Genomic DNA, 20,577 nt, shown 5'->3' with positions numbered 1-20,577 from the left:
TATAAGATTCTGAATCCCATTCACAGCCTGTAAAATATTTTCCATTGACATATGAAAAACTATATATGACGAGATCTATTTGTAATTTGTACTCTGATTTAACGAGGTTGGACAATATTTTTATTAACATCTCAACATTACCTGAGGCAAAATGACATCATTTCTTTGGAGAAGAAGGCTGAATTTGCTAATGGCCTCAAACAAGTCAGCCAAGAAGTGAAAGAAACCCACAAAGGCCCCATCTTCCATCATCTTCTTGACCTGCAAGACATAAGTAATCAATATCAGTAATTTGTATATATCTATCACAAATATGAAATAATTTTGAAAATATATACAGACCTTCCTTGCTCTCCCAGCATTGTCAGCATTGGTTGATGATGCAGTCAAATGTTCCATGTGGAAGTAAACTGCTGTGAACTGGCCAGGATTCTGCAGGTTTCTGTCCTTTCCTCCAGGTCTGTCGGGTTTGCAGGGCACGGTTTACATGTGCAAGCCAGCGTGTCCCACTGACACTACCTGGTACATTGACATGCACACCCAGCTCCTCTCCAAGTGCTCGCAGTTCTCTCATAGACTTGCTGCTGTAGTGGTAGGTTTTCCAAACCATGTTGAGGAGACTGTAGACATGATCCACCATGGGAATTTTCCTTTGCACTGACAGCATTGCCAGCTCCAGCCTACAATTAAAATTAATTCGACTTAAATTTAAACATACATAATTGCTTAACAGCCTATCTTTAGCCTGATGGTTCACCTGACCTACCTATGTGGCATGCAATGAAATGGGACAATAAAAGCCCCTGCCTCAGCTTGGAGAAGGGCTATTACACCTCCTTTATGCCCAAGATTGACAGCTGCGCCGTCAGTTCCCATGGCAACTGTCTTGTCTAACCACCCTGTTTCTGTCCCTAGTTTCTTGAAGGCCTCTTTGGTGGCATCATATACACCTTAAAATGAAATCACATATTGTGCACTAATCATTATGGTGCCTGTTTGCCTTCATGAACTGCAAAACATTCACAACAGAGAACTCTTCAGAAGTTACTGTATTGAGTTTGAACATAATTTGAGAGAAAACATACCGTGAGCATGTGCATGTTGCACTTCGATGTGGCCAATCAAAACATTTGTTGGTTTCCCTTGTTGCAGGATCCTGGCATATATGATTTCACACTCTTTTGTTGACGTATCTGTGTCCCCATCAATCATGATTGACAGATAAGGAGCATCCTTAATCTTCTCGTAGGTCTTCCGTTTCAGTGTATCTGCGATGATGCCAACAAACTGCGCATGCTGTGTCGTTATTGAATGTTGCGTTTAGTTTTACACCATTCTTCCTTTGTAGATCAAGTTGGCCTTTAAATTTCGTAAAAGGCAGTTCTTCTTTGGCAATGAAATACGCCGTGTTAAACTTCAATCGCAATTCGGCCTCCTCGGCGCACTGGTTAGCAGCCTCTTGTCTTCTGAATGCGACTGGGAGTGGAGCTGCACTTTCATTGCACAGGTCGCGGCACATTTTATGTTTCAGACTGGCGTTGTGTTTGATCAGCGTGTCGTGTTTTAATTGTGTAGTGCCGTCTTATCAGCACATTTCGTGTTCCCCGCATGTTGTGGGAATCGACAGCAGAATGTACAGTTCATTGAATTGGTCTCCCTGAAATACCTCAGCCAGGTAAACTTCTCTATATCATTAGGTTTAGGAAGAAAGTACGAACTGATTGTCCATTGTTTACAGGAGACACCGCTATGTAAAATCTTTGGATTCGTGCGATAACCCCCAAGACCCGCCTCTTTTCACACATTAGCCTATAACCGTGGTCATCCCCCCCCCCCCTTCCCGCTGTCAATCATCCCCCCCGCTCTCACACACAGGCCAGCCTTCTTCTTCTTCTTCTTCTGTTTTCGTCTCCTTTCTTCTTCTTCTGGAGTTAATGTCGGTTAGCAAACCAGTCATTCAGGCATTACAGCTAACTATAGTGGGCTGAAGTGTAGAACAAGTTTGTCAGCAACAAAAATATTTAATAACAAAAATCTGCTAATTTACTGGTCGCGCATGCGCGAGTTGATGAAAAATTTACTCGCACTGTGTCTAATTTTAGGCGCAAAATGCGACCATTTGGTCGCAGTCTGGAGCCCTGAGGGAGCACATGCAAGTTGCATGATATTACAAACGATTACTTTCTTCCCAATGTGTTTTAAATGGTTAAATAATGTTAAGTTCGTATGTGTTGGACATTGTTGAGAAAAGGAGTACTTTCTCCAGACGTCTCCTCACGCTCCGCTGCCACAAGGACAGATACAGGAGAACATTCCTGCCGACGGCTATGAGGCTCTATAACAGATCACCTCTTGCCAGATCCTAGTGCAATCACTGTAATAATAACTTCATATTTACACTATGTTGATCTGCACTTCACACATTTCATTTATTTACACTACACACTTACACACACATTTCATTTTCATTTACACTACACACATACACACACTTTGCATTTTGCACTCTGTCTATATTTAATATTTTAATATTTAATTAATTTTACACTGCAGTCATTAGTATTGTATTCTATTTGTGTATGCATATATGTTGTGTATATATACATACTGTATATATTTTATTTTATATTTTACTTTGTATACTTTGCACAGTCATTGTATTATATTTGTTTGTGTGTGTGTACATTTATATATACATATATGTTTCATTTTATATATATACTTCATTTTGTATTTTATATTTTACTTGTATACATATATATCTTTCATCCCTGTTTTTTATATTTTATATTTTATTCTCGTGTGTTTAGTTTATTGGTGCTGCTACTGTGACGACATATTTCCCCTTGGGGATTAATAAAGTATATATCTATCTATCTAAGTTGGATAATAATGAATGTGGAGCCGGTAACTCAACAATATATGGAATCCCAACGGTATGAGTCAAACCATACTGTATAGAATTTGCATATAGTCTCTGCAACGTCACTCATAGGTTTCTGAAGAGCCGTTGTGAAGCTAAAAGTGAGTGTCTCTGGCTGTTGCTATTTTGGCAGTAATAACATAGCCCAACTCTCGGTTATTCCAAAAGTGGACAAAGATGTGGAGCTGAGGTGAACCCAGCTGACGCAGTAGAGCAGACCGCGGACTGTCACTCATCTTAATTTTTCCTAACTTTAAGCCTTTATATTATATATATATTTGTTATACGGTTGTCATGAAAAGTAACATTAGCTATAGAGATTAAACCTTTTTTGTGCCAGGCTGTAAACATGTTTATTTCTGCTCTTTGAGTACCTAGAAAATCACTGTATAAAATAATGAATACCATTAGTTTACTATTTCTCAGTCTCTTGGACACAAAGCAGATGTTACATATATATGGCAAGCTAATAGTTGCTTTCAGGAATGTGTGTCTAATGAATCCTGAAGTGCAGGGCTCCAGACTAACTTTTTTTACTAGGAGCACAGTGGCCCCTAACTTAAAATTTTAGGGGCGCAAGCAGAAAATTTAGGGGCGCACACAGGGTTTTTCCTGGGTCAAAATGGGTCTTCGGTGCAGGTCGAGCTGTTGAGTGAGTGATCAGCAGCTGGCCGCTCGGTCCATTCACGCACCTCACAGTTGTGTATTGATCAGACAAGAAGACACGCTTATCAACTCCAGTGTTTCCCCTACCATTATAACAGGTTAAAATCTCCACCCGCCACTCTGTAATTTTCGTCTACCCCCCCCCCCCCCCCGTCAACAATTCTCGGCTCGCGTGACAGAGCGATGCGCGCACCGACATCGAAGTTCTGCCGTGATGCGCGCACGGGTGAGCACACTCTCACCACCCCACCCATTGATTGAATGCATTCATAGAAAGCAGTTTCTTTTAGGAAACGGAATCAAAAATAAATATTACTATGCAGCATGTTCTCTTTTCAATACGATCTAGGGTTTGATGATGTTATGATTAGAGATGCACCGATCAGGTTTTTGGTGCCGATCACTGAAATCAGTATCTGCCGATCACCGATAATACCGATCACCGAGTCGATTGAAGCATTCTATTTATTGTGTAGCATTATTGCCTAGGACTATGAGGAAATACATATATAAAGCAACTCAAACATTAAAGAAATTACAGATTTCTTTAAACATTTAGGACTTTTACTTTGAAAAATGTCCTAATTGATACATAAAAATTGTTTGATTGCTATTGTAGGGGATTTCAGATATGTATGGAACACATCTGCATCATTCATTTCCTGGAACTCTTGGGGAAATCTATATACAGGACTTTTCTTAACATACAAAAGTCTGACTAATTTTTATAAACTCTTCCTTGGTCCAGTAAAAATGTTTTAATGTTAGCATAATTTAAGCTAAATCTCAGAAATGATCTATAAAGATATATCAGTTCATTGTTTACTTTTATATGTTCGTGTATGATTTGTCGACATCTTATTTTGATAAACGGATGTTGTTTCACGTGGTTCTTTCCGCTAACTTTGCAAAACCGGATGTTGTCACTTAGATCCTTCCGCTAACTTTATCAAAATCCTCGCGCGCTCCCGATCGAATGTGTTTACCGTGAGCGACAGTGTATAGGGGCAGACATGTGAGAGTAGGCTGAGTTGACCCAAAGATTCAACTCGGGGGACGGGGACGCCGCTCGGTGGTGAGGATCCCCTCTGACCTCTCACTCTGCGGCCCTCGCCCTCGTTGTGTCTCCGTTGCGGTGCGCCTCTATTCACACATTAGCCCCCCCCCCCCCCCCCCCGCTCACACACAGGCCAGCCTTCTGCTTCGGTTTTCGTCTCCTTTCTTCTTCTTCTGGAGTTAATGTCGGTTAGCAAACCAGTCATTCAGGCATTACCGCTAACTATAGTGGGCTGAAGTGTAGAACAAGTTTGTCAGCAACAAAAATATTTCATAACAAAAAAAAGAAATCTGCTAATTTACTGGTCGCGCATGCGCGAGTTGATGAAAAATTTACTCGCACTGTGTCAAATTTTAGGCGCAAAATGCGACCATTTGGTCGCAGTCTGGAGCCCTGAAGTGCACTTTTAAAAAACAAAATCAAGAGGAAACGTGTCTGCTTTCGGGCCAACAAGAGGAGCAGACGACTGTGATGTAAATTAGGCCACGCTAATTCTCCAATGAGAGCAAAGACGAGTTGAATTTCAAGAGAGATCGACTGGGAGAGCAACTGAGAGAAAGAAATGTCATTAAAAGGGTGTTCCTAACCGGAACAAATTGAGGAGTGGTTGTTTCTGACGTATTTAGAATGTTGTGACGATAGAGAGAGGTTGACAGACAGAAAGAGCAAGAAAAACGGGAAGAAGGTGGCGATGGATTCATTGCTATCCTTAGGCAGGCCGAACTATTGGGAGTGGTTGACTGTTACAGGTAAACAGACGGCACTGCTGTCAGGTCAACCACGTGATGGACTGACTGGCTCCAGTGTGCAATTTCTCTAATTAACACTATTTCCTAATCTGTACCGAGTTACCAGTGTCATAAACAATCACTCCTTCGCAGATGGAATGGTGAGTAGAGAGCAAAGCATCTAATTAATATAATAATGGCAACAGATCTCCAATACAGAGTCAAGACTTTCTTATTTTAACATGCAAGTGTGTACGTTGTCGAAAGCATTTTGTCAGCCGAAGCTGAATACTCATCGTAAAGGAAAGAGTTTCTCTAGTAGGATTTGTGAACACAATCGAACCTCTCTCGCATCAGAGCGTGTTGTCGGCTCTTTCTGTTCCAAACGGAAAGGAAGTCTGGTGACTGGTTAAGCGTCTGCACAGCTGTATTCAAATATAGTCAAGCTCACATGTCTGTCAAATGGTCTGTACACAGGCATGAGAATCCCTCACCTTTCGGCGAAATTCTCCGTTTTGAAACCAAAATAGGTGACTTACGTGAATCGTGTAGATCCGAAGAGTTTTTGTTTTGGGGTAGTGGGGGGGGGTCAATTGGCCGGCCGGCGTTTATGAGATTGGAGTGGGACGCGGAGAAAGTGTGAAGTGTTGCTCTTCGCAATAAAACATCTTTGATGGGACGTGTCGCGTCTCGGCCAATCAGCGTCAAGATGTCTTCAGCGTTTGGTGGTTTAGGTTAGCTTGAATGTTAGACGCTACTTCTGCTGCTGTCGCGCTGCACGGTGGAGCGATACTAACAAAGTACCCGTACGTTAAGAGCGATGTGATTTAGCATATCTTTAGTCTCAATACTTCATTAAAAGAGCGATCAGAGCGCACGCGCTGCTCCGTGTCAAGCTGTTTGCACGCGCAGCAGCGCTCAGCGAGGGGCCTTAAGTGGCGGAATTTTCGGCTTTAAAAATAAAAATAAAAAAAGATGCCAGAAGTGAAATGTTTAAGTTCAGTCTGTAAAGTTCTGTAACTCTACAGCTGCTCTTCCTGATGAACTCTGTATCCTCTGGTCAGAGACTAACGGCCTCATAGTGTATAATCATTGATCAATGCTATGATGGCTCCATGTAGTTTCATTAATATCTTGCTGTATTAATACTAATATTACTGCTATTTAAGTGTTGAAAAAGTTGGTAAAAAGTGAACCATACAGATATTTTATTTATTACTATTATAGATAAATATACCAGTATCGTATTTATGGTATACTGTTTTTATGGTATTGTATCATGATATTTATGGCAGGTATGGTATAGAACAGTGGTCCCCAAACTACGGCCCGCGGGCCGAATCCGGCCCGCCTCCCCATTTGGACCGGCCCCCTGAACAATACCAGAGACGCATTCCGATTTATTATTTTTTTCACCTGGCCCACTGCCGTTGAGATTGCAGTGAGACGTGGAGAAAATGTGAAGTGTTGCTCTTCGCAATAGAACATCTTTGATGGGACGTGTCGCGTCTCGGCCAATCAGCGTTCAGATGTCCACAGCGTTTGGGAAGTTAGGTTAGCTTGAATATTAGTCCGCGACATCTGCTGCTGTCACGCTGCACGGTGTAGCGATACGAACAAAGTACCCGTACGTTAAAAACGATGTGATTTAGCATATTTTTAGTATCGATACTTCATTAAAAGAGATCAGAGCGCACGCGCTGCTTCGCTCCGTTAAATGCTGTCTGCGCGTGCAGCACTGACAGCGAGTGGCGAGCACATTCTCACTAGCACCCACCCCCCCCCGGCTGGCCCTCCAGCAGACATGGCAAACGTTATGTGGCCCTCTCAGGAAAAAGTTTGGGGACCCCTGGTATAGAAGATCGTGACAACCAGGTAGAGGCAGAACAGACTCGAGGAACAGACTCATGGCTCAGCAGAGCACAAGACTTGAAGACTTGTTCACGCCAACAACAACAAAAGGAAGTTGGTTCATGAATGACCATATTATACACAATATTACTATTATTATAGTATTATAGGGCCCGATCACTGACTTGGTGTCAGAATGGAGGACCTATAGATTATCATACAACGTCCAACATCGATGTTCGTGGAAGTCACCACCAGCACCCCCCCCCCCCGCGCGCCTATCCTCTTCACCTTTTTCACCCCTGACCCGTTTTCATGCCTGTGTACAGTATGAATGTCCTTCTGTGTCCACAGCCCCTACAGTCGGCTTGTCGTCATCATCCCACTCTGTTTGTATTACGCAGAGCGTCGTCACGGCCGGGGCATTGCAGTCGCCCAATGTCTGGTGTGATGGTAATGAGAAAAGGACAGTGGCCATGTTTGATGTGTTATCCGTCTGTGCTGACTTCCTCACATGGTTGTTCCTGCTGTTAATGCCCTCTATGATGCCTGTGATGGAAACATCTCGTCTGGTGTGTGTATTTGATTTGCAGTGCGCGACTTGTGGGTCCTTGACTTATGTGATTTGAGGGCGCTATATTTAGCTGGTTACATGCATGCAAACAAGTTGCTTTTCTTCAAAATGTGTCATTTTGAATATGTATCTTAACCTAAGGGTCAACTTTCTTTATTTTTTAGCAAACATTGATTGATTGACTAAGCATTCCTTTCATTGAGCCGCTTTTTTGAGCACTGGCAAAAAGAAGGTTGAGAGCAATTGTCCTATTTAATAATGCATTATATATGTTTATGAACTTAATATTTCATTTTAAGAATCTCAATCGGCGAAGTACCCTAACAAAAGAAATATTTTGTTAAATATATGCAGTGAAGTTTAAAAGCACAATATGTCCCTCTTCGATGTAGTGGAGTAGAATTATATTTAGTTCTTTTTAATTGTTTTGATTTGTTGTTTTATTTAATTTTAAATGTAGGATATTTTCCTTTTTTTCCTATTCAAAATCCAGTGTCTGAATATTCTTGAAATCAAAAGCTCATTACTCTTTTAAAAGCACTTGGTGATGTTTACGTACATTTATTTTAAAGGTGTACTTGCTTTATTATACTATTATATTAGTGCCATAAAAATATCTTCAAATTGCAATATTGTTAACCCTCCTGTCGCCTTCGGGTCAATTTGACCCGATTCAATGTTTAATATCGGTGTTCTTTCGGGAGTCAACAAACAAACATAAAGTACCTCACACTTAAACTTGGAAAACAATATTAATTCTAATAATTTTCTGGAGATTTTAATAGCTGGGGTCATATTGACCTCAAGGGTAAAATATGTTAGTAAATATAAAGGTAACAGGAGGGTTAAACATTGAATAGGGTCAAATTGACCCGAAGGCAACACAAGGGTTAAACACAATTATATCGGGGACAAAATGTTGTCCAACAAAATTAGTAATTGCGGTAGGCCTTGTTCTTTTCTCTCTACAAAAGGCTTCATTTTCATAAACTCACTAACATGTTGTACCCCGCTTAGTGTTGTATCTTGTCACCTTGTTCACTCCTCTCGAGTTTGCACCGAAAAGCAAAAGAAGGGCCGATGCTGGACGCTCGGCTGAGCTAAACGGCTGGCATGTTGCCTTCCGGCTGGCCACTCTCGGGTGCACCAGCAACATTGTTAGAGACCACACTCTCTGCTGGTCCAACAGAGACAGCCTGACTGTTCCACTGGCTGGGCGCCTGACTTCCGGGTTCGTCTGGCTTGCAGCACTCGATTCTCCATCACCGTTTCGGCATGGTAGCCCAGCCAGCCAGCTGTCATTGAGTGTGACTGTGGCAAATGGAGGTGTTTGGGCAGATCATGGTTACTATCGGGACACATCCAGCTTTGACATCATTTAACTTTTACTCAGGTTAATGTTAAGAGCAACTTTTTCAAGTCTCTAAGTGGAGTTTCAGACCAAAAATAGGAACGCATTAGAAATTAACAGCAACCAGTGAAGAAGTGACCCATGCTCTAGGAAGTTCAGTTTGAGTAAAACAATTAGTCCAAATGCTAATTGGATGCCCAAACACTTCACAGCGGTTTATGACACTCTAATCTGTCTTGAATAAATTGAGTTGTCCTATACCATGGAAATGAGTTAATGGATGACAAACAAATTGTTTTGTGGCCAAAGTTGAGCCAGATGCAACTTTTTGACTTGCAACCTTGCGCTTTGAGTGTGCGAGTAAAAATTATACGTTGTCGCAATTCTGTTCATTATTATTGGTGTACGAGTAACTGCCGGTAGTATGAAACAATCCATTTAACTGTTGTGTTCCAAAAATTAAACGGCCTATAGCTGAATATTTGAAAAAAGCAAAAAGAGGAAAGAGGAAATAGCTTGTGGGAGGGAGAAAAACGGAGAGAAGTTCCAACACCACTGATGCTGAAAGTGCATCGAGGTAGAGACTGGTCATTTAATAATAACATGCTGTACCAAAACAAATGTGTGTGACCAAATCCTGTGCGGGTGTGACCAACTGAGAAAAGTGGAAAAGTTCAACTGGAGCCCTGTCTTGTGACACATTGGCAACAGCAGGTTGAGCTGGATGAGGAGGCAGGCTTGGTATGGAACATGCTGCCAGATGTATCTGTTAATGGGTCACTTATTGGTCAAAATATTGTGCACATGAAAGCTTTTAAAGCACATTTTATCTGACAGTTGATCATTGTCTGTTATGGTCAACATCTATATATTATTTAAATGAAATTGTTTATGTAATATTGTATCAAGAAATTTTAAACCGATGCTTTTCAAACAAAGTAATTTTATTGTGTGGTTTCCATTCCGGGATCCATGGAGTAATCTTTCATTGGAATAAAGGTGAACTCAATTATAATTGGCCACTACCTTTGTATTAGCATTAAATAAAAGTCAGTTAATGTCAATTTAATCAGATTAGATGGAGATGGCATTTATTTCAACATCAACAGTTACTGAACTTTAAAAGAATTGGAACATTTGAGAGGAGATGGTGTAATCATCATAGGTTATCAGTTGCCATTGCTCCGTACATTTGAAGAGTTTTAATGATTGAGAAGTGAATAGTTGAATAAGGTTATGCATAAAAACCCTTCGCTTGTGTATTATAACATCTGAGTCTACTGATCCAGTCCTCTAAAGACAAGATACTGCATCAGTCCGTCCCCCAAGTGCTGTTGTCATGGCATTATTATCCTTTATTCTTTTTCTTTTGCCCCTAATAGGTCATCAATCACATTTGACTATGCCACAACATGTGTGTCAATCATGGGAATTGATTTAGCCTGTATTGATCTACAGTACTGAAGACGGGGCAATTCACAACAGTGTCCAATAATGTTGTTAACACAGCGTTGACATTTAGATTGCTGCTATAACAGCATGCTTATGAGTTTCCAAACTTTATGAATTTATCTAATTTGATCAGGACAGGGAAGATAATGGGCTTGCAGTGTTCCTTACATTCTCTGTTCCTCTTTTGCAGATGCTACCATCTTCACATCGCTGTTTCCAAAATGCTTTGTTTTGCAAGACGCAGTGCAAGTCAATACAACCTCCAATAACGGTTAGCTCTTTCATAAGCAGGACAGTGCACAGGAGAGACCCCGCTGTTGGCAGAAGAATGGGCCACTGATTATTCTTACCAGTATGCATGGGAATGAATTACAATATAATAAGCGTTTGACAATGTTTTAAGTTGTTCCTTCTCAGTTTATTTTGGATTCTCAATTGTGACGGATTGTTCTTGTGTTGATGCTGTGATCCAACATAAGACTATCGTACACGAGTAATCCCAAGTGGAATTTTGTCAAGCTCTATTTGTGGGATGTTGTGTTGGGATATAATGTGTTCAATTACAGTGAGCATGAAGTTTGCTGTAACAACTTGTGTGCAGGATCAGACGTACTGCTTTCAAACTTGCCGGAAACTCGAGTTACTCCTCTTATCTTACTTCAGACTCCTCTAGCTCCTTTCTGTGTTTGTTCACAAACTCAGGATAACGGCAACTGATCTATTCGGGTTAAACGTCTTTTGCTGCCTTGTAATTTGTGTTGTCGTTACATTATCAGTTGTGTTATGTCGTAACTTAAAACACAAAGACAAGACATTGGAGCGTAAAGGAGATGGATATCTCTGGGTGAGATTGAACACCAAATATGAGACCAGGAGTGGAGTGATCACAACATGCTTTGAGCAGGAGCAGAAACGGTTGCTGCTCCACTCCGCTCTCAAAATGGAGAGGGCAGAAAATAATACAGGTTGGGGGAGAGAAACGGCCAGAAAGAGCCAGTAACGTCGGGAGCAAACAGTAGGAGAGAAATATACATTTAGACCAGAGTAAGAGGTCTGAGGAAGTCTTTACAAGTCATTGGCTATATATTTCTACGGTCTAAAGCAGGGGTCAGGAACCTTTTTGACTGGGAGAGCCATAAAAGCTAATATATTTCACTGAGAGCCATATAGTATTTTTAACGTATAATTTGAATGCAACTTCTGGTCCTGCATGATGCAAGGGGGGGGGGGGGGGGGGGGCGGTGCAGGTGACTTTTTCTTTGCTCTGCGGCGTGCGAGACAGAGAGCCGAGAAGTGTTAACGCCACACGTAGAGACAGAGTGACATGCTGCTGGTTAGATACGATCAATAGCAGACGTTTAGTTTAATAAAAGAACAAAGACATCTTTAAGAAAAGGACCTTAAATTACTTCGGCTGTAATCTGGCGCAATAGAGAAAATTACAGGGTGGCGGGCGGAGATTTTTTTTTTCTCAACTCAAAATTGTCTGGGAGCCATATGCTGTATGGCTCGCGAGCCATAGGTTCCCGACCCCTGGTCTAAAGTATGTTTACAAACAATCAGTCACATGTGCAGCAGTATTTGTCTTTCAACCCCAAATGTTTGGACTGTATTTGAGCACGTATCGCTGCTTCTGGGAGACGTCACCTCTCGGCATGCACTGCTTTCTTCGCATCTTCAGCTGTTAAGTTATTATTATTTATTAGACCTCAACCGTTAAGACTGGTGTCCTGTGGTTTACCGCCCCACAGCAGCGAGCTTTTCAGCTACTGTGTAATGAGTTTGAATGAGTTTCTAATTGCTGCAACCTACTCCCTTCTTCTGGAGGTCTGTTGTTGTGTCTGTGAGCTCAGGCTGTTTAGTTCAAGGTTCAGTTTCTCCAGACCTGACGGTTAGTCACTGCTCTCATCTGGACAGAGGGGAACTGTCTGCAGTCAGCGTGTGAGGGGAGTCACACAGCCGATCTGCACGTTGTAAATAACTGTGAGAATGTCGATCGCTATGTAAGCCCTATGAAGTCGCTATGCCTGTGTGTACATCTGCAAGCCTTTGTTTGGTTGCATGTGTGTGTTTTTTGTTAAGTGTGTGTGATCGAGCTGTGTTGTTCATGCTATGAGTATCAACGGGGATGCTGTGTGTGTTGTATGTTGTCTCTGTGCGGTTTTATTTGTGTTTACCCTTTGATAAATACACCGGGCCTTGTAATTGGGGAAAGGAGGGGATTTGTGAGAGAGAAAGCAAGAGAGAAATATGGGGGTGTTGAGGGATATGGCTGCTTTTCTCTTGGTGACAGAGCCTGTTGCCATGGAGCTGGTCCTCCCATTGGTGGAAGTCTGGTCCAATCACTTAACAGCACAGATTGTTTCATCATTGAGAAGTTTCTCCTCTCTTCCTGTCTCACTAGCCACCCCTTGCTCCTCCATCTTTTTTTCCTCTCCTCTCTCTTCCAGTCTCTTCTACTTCTCCCTCTTTGGCACAGTAAAAGAAGCTGATGGATTACATAAGGTTTATAATGAGCTCAAGTTCAGGAGAATCTTTCACAAATCTCCTCAGTATACTTGAGAGGACACGATTGCTCCACAATCCCAAATTGTATGATCTATGTATTAATTGGAGAGATGAGACACTATTTAAAATCCTATATCTTGCTGGCCAGAAGGTTCTAACACCAGTCTTTTGGATGGGCATACCTTTTCATTAGCAGCTGATAGTTCAGGATTTCAGTGTTTTATGTTTTAAGTTAGAATACTACCGTCAGTCCTTAATAGTCTAGAAATTTGATTTGATGCTCAGTTTGTTGACATTCAGCACAAAGCTAGAAAACAGTTTCAGCCCTGGAGCTTAGTTTGTTTTGTTCTCAAGAAATATATACGAGCGAGACCGAGAGGGAGAGCGAGAGACCGCCCGCTACAATAACAACACTGACTGCCACATAATGTTTGTCTATTATTAATATTTAAAATATATATTTAATAGTTTTAGGGTGAAAAATCGTATTCATAAAATTCTGCTGCTTCTTTACAATCTCCCGCAGTGCACCAACATTTGATGACAGGATGTTAAGTTGGGACTTGTTGGAATGTTTTCCCAGTCGGTATTTTCTGTTCTGAAAAGATTGATCTCCTTAAATTACTCTCACAGTCTTAACTAATTTATTAAACCGATTTTTTTCTTCGTCAGACTTATCCTGTTGGTTTACCGTTCTTACTGCACTCCTGCCCAAACATCCTGTTGTAACAGGAAATGCACCATCAACGTAATGACGTGCATTTCCAGATTGTTAGCTGCAAACTGTCGTCCCATCTTTAGATCATAGAATAAAGAACAGGGGTATTCTGAAATTAAAGTTTTATAGTTGAGGAAAACAAATATTTCATGGTTTACTTTTCTTATTTCACGATTTCCTTGCTTCATAATGTTCTACATTAATCAGTATGCTTATTTTATAGTTGTGATTTCCTATAACCTTGGTCAATGTGGATTTCCATATTTCTCTCCTTCACCCACAGCACTTTACTTTTCTTCGTCATTAAAGCATGCACGATCGGTAGAGATGGGCATCGAGAACCGGTTCTGTTTTAGAACCGGTTCCCAGTGAACCGATCGTTTGGGATCGTCAGCCAAATTCTTTAACGGTTCTGCTAACGGTCCTCTGTGGCGTTGCGCATGCGCAAACTTTTTTAGTTTCTTCTTCAGACTGCAGCAAACATGGCAACTAGGCAGAGGCGTTCTAAAGTTTGGCTCCATTTCACACGACAAAAAGTGCTAGTGTGAGGTGAGAGTGTGCTCACCTGTGTGCGCGCATTACGGCTGAGCGCTGCGCGCAGACAGCATTTAACGGAGCGGAGCAGCGCGTGCGCTCTGATCGCTCTTTTAATGAAGTATCGATACTAAAAATATGCTAAATCACATCGTTTTTAACGTACGGGTACTTTGTTAGTATCACTACACCGTGCAGCGTGACAGCAGCAGATGTAGCGGACTAACATTCAAGCTAACCTAACTTCCCAAACGCTGTGGACATCTGAACGCTGATTGGCCGAGACGCGACACGTCCCATCAAAGATGTTTTATTGCAAAGAGCACCACTTCACATTTTCTCCGCGTCTCACTGCAATCTCAACGGCAGCGGGCCAGGTGAACAAAGTAATAAATCATAACGCGTCTCTGGTATTGTTCAGGGGGCCGGTCCACATGTGGAGGCGGGCCGGATTCGGCCCGCGGGCCGTAGTTTGGGGACCACTGGTCCAAGGTAAACTCCTCAAAAGTGATCACAACCACTCACTGTGTGAAGCCATTTGCCTTTATTGTGTGGAGTCGATCAAGTTATCTTCTGTCCCTTCGTTTGAAGCAGACATTTTCGCTCCGGCATTGGTCCCGTTATTGATCACTTCACGTTTGGATTGAAAGTCCAGTTTTGAGAAATGTTTGATCGTAACGGTGTTAATTATCGGAGGGCGTGTGTTATCAGCAAACGTTCGCGTTATCGTGTTAACCCATTATTAAACTGAGCATATCGATTTTTAATCCATTATTAAACTTAGCATATAGCTACGCTAGCTTAGCTATATAATCTTCCATTGTTAGCCCCCTACATTGAGGCAGAGGTCGTGTTTGCCTCCCCTCTTAATGTGGCTTTATGTCAGCTCAGCAAATTCAGCGATTTTGTTAGTGCCATTTGTTTCATTGAGTAAACCAGCTTTCACTATATAAATAATCTCCATTGCCATCCAATTTAGCTGATGAGGTTCAGAGTCAGACCGGTTCAGAGGCTGGTCGTCTGTCTGGTCACAGGCTACAGCGAGCACGTCTTGTACACCTCCTCATATCTTTGTGTTCAGGCATCCTCCACCCCATCTGAGAGAGTGTTCTCCACGGCTGGACACACAATAAGTCCTGAGAGATCGCGTATCCTCCCGGAGAAAGCAGACATGCTTATTTTTCTGCACACAAATTGTTGATGATCCATACAATTGATGGTTGCACACTTGGTATTTGCCACTGCTAGTTTCATTTTTGGCAGCTCAGTTCATATACCCTTTAAAAAAAAGGAAGGAGCACTGTAATTTCTAGGAACATGTTTAAATTAAACAGAATACATTTTATTTAAGTTATGTACGTTTTATTTTAAGTTCAAGAGTAACATGTATAAATGTTTTTGGTTATTTAAAAAAATGTAAATGTGAATGTATACATACTGTATATGGTGTGTGCAGCATTATAGAAAATTATATAAAAGAAAATTAATGTAAATAAACCCGTTTGTGCTCTTTTTTTCACCCCTTGCCCAATAAGAATCGATAAAAGAATCGATAAGGAATCAAATCGATAAGCAGGAATCGATAAGGCATCGGAATCGTTAAAATCTTATCAATTCTCATCCCTAACGATCGGGGTTCCTCTCTCTCCACTGCTAGTCAGTCATTCATTATGCAGAATTGAGATTGTCTTTCTCTTGGCCAAGACCTCTTTCTTTCCATCCCCCACTTTCTCCTTGTGCTTGTATCCTTCTGTTTGTATCCCCACATGCAGCAGAGAACTATACATAGGTTTTAACTAGTGAGCGAAACAGAGAGAGGGAGATGTTGAGAGAGCGACAGAAAGGTAGGTAGGTAACAAGGGAGGGAGGGGAGGGAAGGAGGGAGAGAATGAGTCATAGCTCGTCCCACAGGAGTGAGTGGGTTGGCTGAGTGGAGGAGGATGGCGTCAGCAGGAGGCCTGACAATTTAAGAAGACACTTTAAAAGAGGAAGAAAGAGAGCGAGAGAAACAGAGCTAACACTTAAAAGTGGGTGGATGGAGAGAAATATTGATGGGGGGAGGGGGCAGAAGGCAGGAAGGGGTATCCTCATAGCGCTGGAAGAGAAAGGACATTGGGTTTGGCAGAGAGAAGGACAGAGAGAGATGTAGATGGAAAAAGATAAATCCTGCCCGTTGATGCATTTCACCATTCATGTCCCCTTCTTTGTGATTTGTGAGATCTGCCTTCAGGATGTTATTTTCCTCTATATCTTGAGTTGACGTTGTCAGTAAATTTCACGGGTCTGTTGTAAATAATCCATACTGTCACCCGTATCACACTTTATGTGGATTATTACAATTATTATATAAACAGTATTTTGGACTGTATGTGTGTATCAGCCAGTGATGCATATATCCATATTTGTATTGTGTGAAGTACAGACTGTTTCAGTTTGAATTCACCTGGACCGTTGGTCTGCGGTCCACAGTGCTCTGCCAACGTCTTCCTTCCATCCCTGTGTGAGATTGTCTCGCCGACACAAAGGGGAATCCTCTCGGACACAAACACCGATACACACACGCGAGCACTGCTGATATATAATATGGGCAGGCACTGAGCTTGCACACACACACACACACACACACACACACACACACACACACACACACACACACACACACACAGCTTCCACTCTGTGAAGACACAACCTTGCTGCCTTTTGTAAAATAAGTTCTCTGACGTCAAACGGGCGAGGTGCGCGGCTCGATTCAGAGGAGTTGAATGGGGTCGACCTGCCTGTGTCGGTCTCTCCTGGGTTTGTACTCGCTCACTCACTCCTGTTTGCAGCAATCTGCGCTTCCATTCAATTTAATCTTTCATTCAGCCTCTGCAGAGAAAATGGAGAGGCATGTGTGCTACGTTATTTTTCTCCATTCTGAAATTCCAAATAATGCAATGAATGAATAAAAGAAATACCTGCTACTCATGGCAGCTCGCAATAATTACCCACACACAATTTGAGGAATAGACAGGTTATTCTGTTCACTTGCACTCTGGCTTTCATTAATGAGAAATAATCTGAGAACAACAGAAGAGGTGGCTACTGTAGATTCATACTGTCTCTGCACTGTACTGTTTTTATTCTGGAGCGGGAATCTTTTTGTTTGTCTTCCCTTACATCACAGGTGTCAAACACAAGGCCCGCGGGCCGAATGTGGCCCACCACGTCATTTTATGTGGCCCCTGACGGCTTGAAAGACATATGATCACCTTTTTTTTTTCAAGAAATGTAAGAAAAGTATCTTGCGCTTTTATTTTGAAGGTTTCAAATTAAACGGATTTCTATTATATTTTGAGAAATATTCTTACGTACAATATTCCTACATTCAAATAAACAATAATCAAATGCAAAGAGAGTTAGTTAACAATATGTTCGGGAGTAGTTATTATTATTAATGTCTTTATTGAAAAGGGACCATGCATAGTTAAAACATAAATGTCACCATGTGATGCTCTATACCAGATTGTAGCTACAGTGTAAACAGTGTTTTAGGTACACCGGCCCTTTAAGAGGCAGTCATGATGCTGATGTGGCCCACGGTGAAAATTAGTTTGACCCCCCTGCCTTACATTGTGCCAGTTAAAATTGATGATGATTAGGGCTGCAACTAACGATTATTTTAATAATCGATTAATCTGTTGATTAATTTATCTAATAATCGGATAAAAAAACAACATTAATTTCCAACCCTTTATTCAAAAACATTAACGGAGATAAGCTTTCGCGTTGGTGAGGACGGTAAACGTTTTCGCCATCCACCACGGAATAATTAACCACTAGTTCTGCTTCATACTTGTTTTGGACATCCCACACACGTCGGAACATCTAACGCCCTCGTGTTTGGGTTTATAACATCACCGATAGGCTCACACAGCTCCATGAATTTCACGACGACGACGTGAATGACTGCACGACGAGAGCAGCAGCAGCCAGTTAGATTCACCAACGGCCGAGCTCCTCCCCGCTGATTGGCTCTCGCAACGCAGCGTTATGGTCTTTCCTCTACATCCGCGCTCAACTCAACTTTTTTTTATTCAAACATCTCTGCGACTTATTGAGTAGCGTAATACACGCGTGACCCAACTATTTTAATCATTGATTTTTATCGTTTCGTTGTTGCAGCCCTAATGTTGATTGATTCATGAATTATATGATTAATCAAGAAAATTTGAATAGAAGCCCATTCAGTATAAGTTCCATGAGTCCCCATTTGTATTGTGGATGTTGTTCCTGCTCTTGTGCAGCAGCTGGCTTTTGGCTTTTGCCGTCTGTTAAATTAAACAGTTAAACTACTGTATAAGCTGTCAGCTCTTCCAGCTACGATGCAGTAGAATTCCTCATGTTCCTCTTGCTTGCCCTGCTTCTAACTATTACTGAGACCCACAGTGATCCAATAACTGCACGTAATCTTCAGTCTGCTGTCTGAGACGGTGATGTACGTTTGTTAACATAAACGGAAACCTCCTCTCAATGGCCAGACATATAATCTCACCCGGTCTCTTTCACTCATTGCCTCACACGGTCTCACTCCATCGGCTGTCTGTAGTGCGGTAACTTGACACAGGGGCCGGGCAGTGTGTCTCAGCTGGTTGGCCGTCATAAGGAGGGCCCATGTACGAGGCTGCAATGTTGGGTAATGCGTGTGAATTGGGTCACCGTGACCCGCACGGCAATATGACAGCTGATGCGGATCATGGTGGTGTTTAGTGGAGGGGAGCGAGGTCCAGATATTCTAATCTTTTATTTTCTTTGGCCTGAATCCCAGTCAGTCAATTATTATTTTTATTTCATGATTAAATGATTAAATGAGTCCCGGGTCAATATTATATATCCGGTATTCTAGATAATAGAGTTGCACTGTGCACACTTTAATTACATAAAAGTAGAGATGCACCGATCAGATTTTTTGGTGCCGATCACTGAAATCAGTATCTGCCGATCCGATAATACCGATCACCGATCACGGTGTCGATTGAAGCATTCTATTTATTGTGTAGCATTATTGTCGAGGACTATTGAGGAAATACATATATAAAGCAACTCAAACATTAAAGAAATTACCGATTTCTTTAAACATTTAGGACTTTTACTTTGAAAAATGTCCTAAATGCTAACTTTATCAAAACCCTCTTTGCTCCCGATCGAATGCATTTACCGTCAGCATCAGTCTATAGGGGCTCAGACATGTGAGTGTCGGCTGAGTTGACCACGGAGATTCAACTCGGGGGACGGGGACGCCGCTCGGTGCGTGAGGATCCCCTGGTTGACCTCTGACCTCTGCCGGTGCATTTACTCCGTTGCGGTTCGCCGCGATTGTAACGTCTCTGATAGTTCTCGCAGATGTTACGTCATCTGATCGGCCAAGTTTGATCGGCCGTTTTGAGAACACCGATCAAAACCGATAATGGGAATATCGGCCGATATGGATCGGCGCCGATCAGATCGATGCATCCCTACATAAAAGTTATTCAAAAATCAATCCATTGTATGTGCTTGATTTGACTTTTGACTTTTTTTGCTGCCACTGCTATTAATGCTTCCACTAATGCTTTCTGCCAGTAAGGTCTTTCTGGCATAAAGCCTTTCTGATGGCTAACTATTGTCAAAACAAGTAGCATATTCAACTCGTGTGGCTGTAAATAGCACAATAGCTGCCATTTGTCTACTTAATTCAAAGCAAACTTTGTAGATTGTTAACCGCCTCTGTGACACATTTTCTTTTGTTTTCCCTCGTGCTCCTCGCCATCTAACAGATGATGGCAGGTGTGTGGAGCATAGACTGTATATAAGGAGTTGATGTTGCTGTCCTGAAGTATACGGTCAATAACAAGGCAGCCGCCCCCTAAAGAATATTGTGCTTTACTGTCTATGCATCCTGAGCGGGACCATACTTTACTAAATGAACATCATGCTGTGTTGAAGACGTGAAACTAGCGATCATGTTAACTGAGGTAACACATTGGTGAGAAGTAGGGTCATTTTCTCATAAACTTCCATACATTCTGATGTTTTGCAACGAGAGAAAGAATGGAGGAGAGAATGCAAGTTTGAGCCACTTCCACTTTGGCTTTATTCTTCAGAACTGGAGACTGCCAACATCTCTCTGTGTGAATCGGCTGCCTGGCAACATGCCTGCTGCCTCGTGTGATGATGCTGACAGTTTGGCTGAGAGA

The 20,577-nt window shown here is 41.9% G+C and overlaps 2 protein-coding genes across 9 annotated transcripts in view; one reads left to right on the top strand and one right to left on the bottom strand.

Annotated features, from left to right (window-relative positions):
• Positions 1 to 20,577, top strand: part of LOC130208038 (R3H domain-containing protein 2) — a 67,025-nt gene that overhangs the window by 10,458 nt on the left and 35,990 nt on the right. The gene's annotated exons all lie outside the window — the stretch shown is intronic.
• On the bottom strand, positions 365 to 1,215 carry LOC130207900 (zinc finger protein 862-like). Its single transcript, XM_056436674.1, has 3 exons — positions 1,086 to 1,215; positions 767 to 950; positions 365 to 680 (listed from the first exon to the last, which is right to left on the bottom strand). The coding sequence occupies exons 1-3, from the start codon at positions 1,210 to 1,212 to the stop codon at positions 365 to 367; spliced, it is 627 nt and encodes a 208-aa protein (XP_056292649.1). The 5' UTR covers positions 1,213 to 1,215.

Source organism: Pseudoliparis swirei, chromosome 18, assembly GCF_029220125.1.
Source record: "Pseudoliparis swirei isolate HS2019 ecotype Mariana Trench chromosome 18, NWPU_hadal_v1, whole genome shotgun sequence".
NCBI lineage: Eukaryota > Metazoa > Chordata > Actinopteri > Perciformes > Liparidae > Pseudoliparis > Pseudoliparis swirei.
This window is presented reverse-complemented; position numbering and strand designations above follow the sequence as displayed.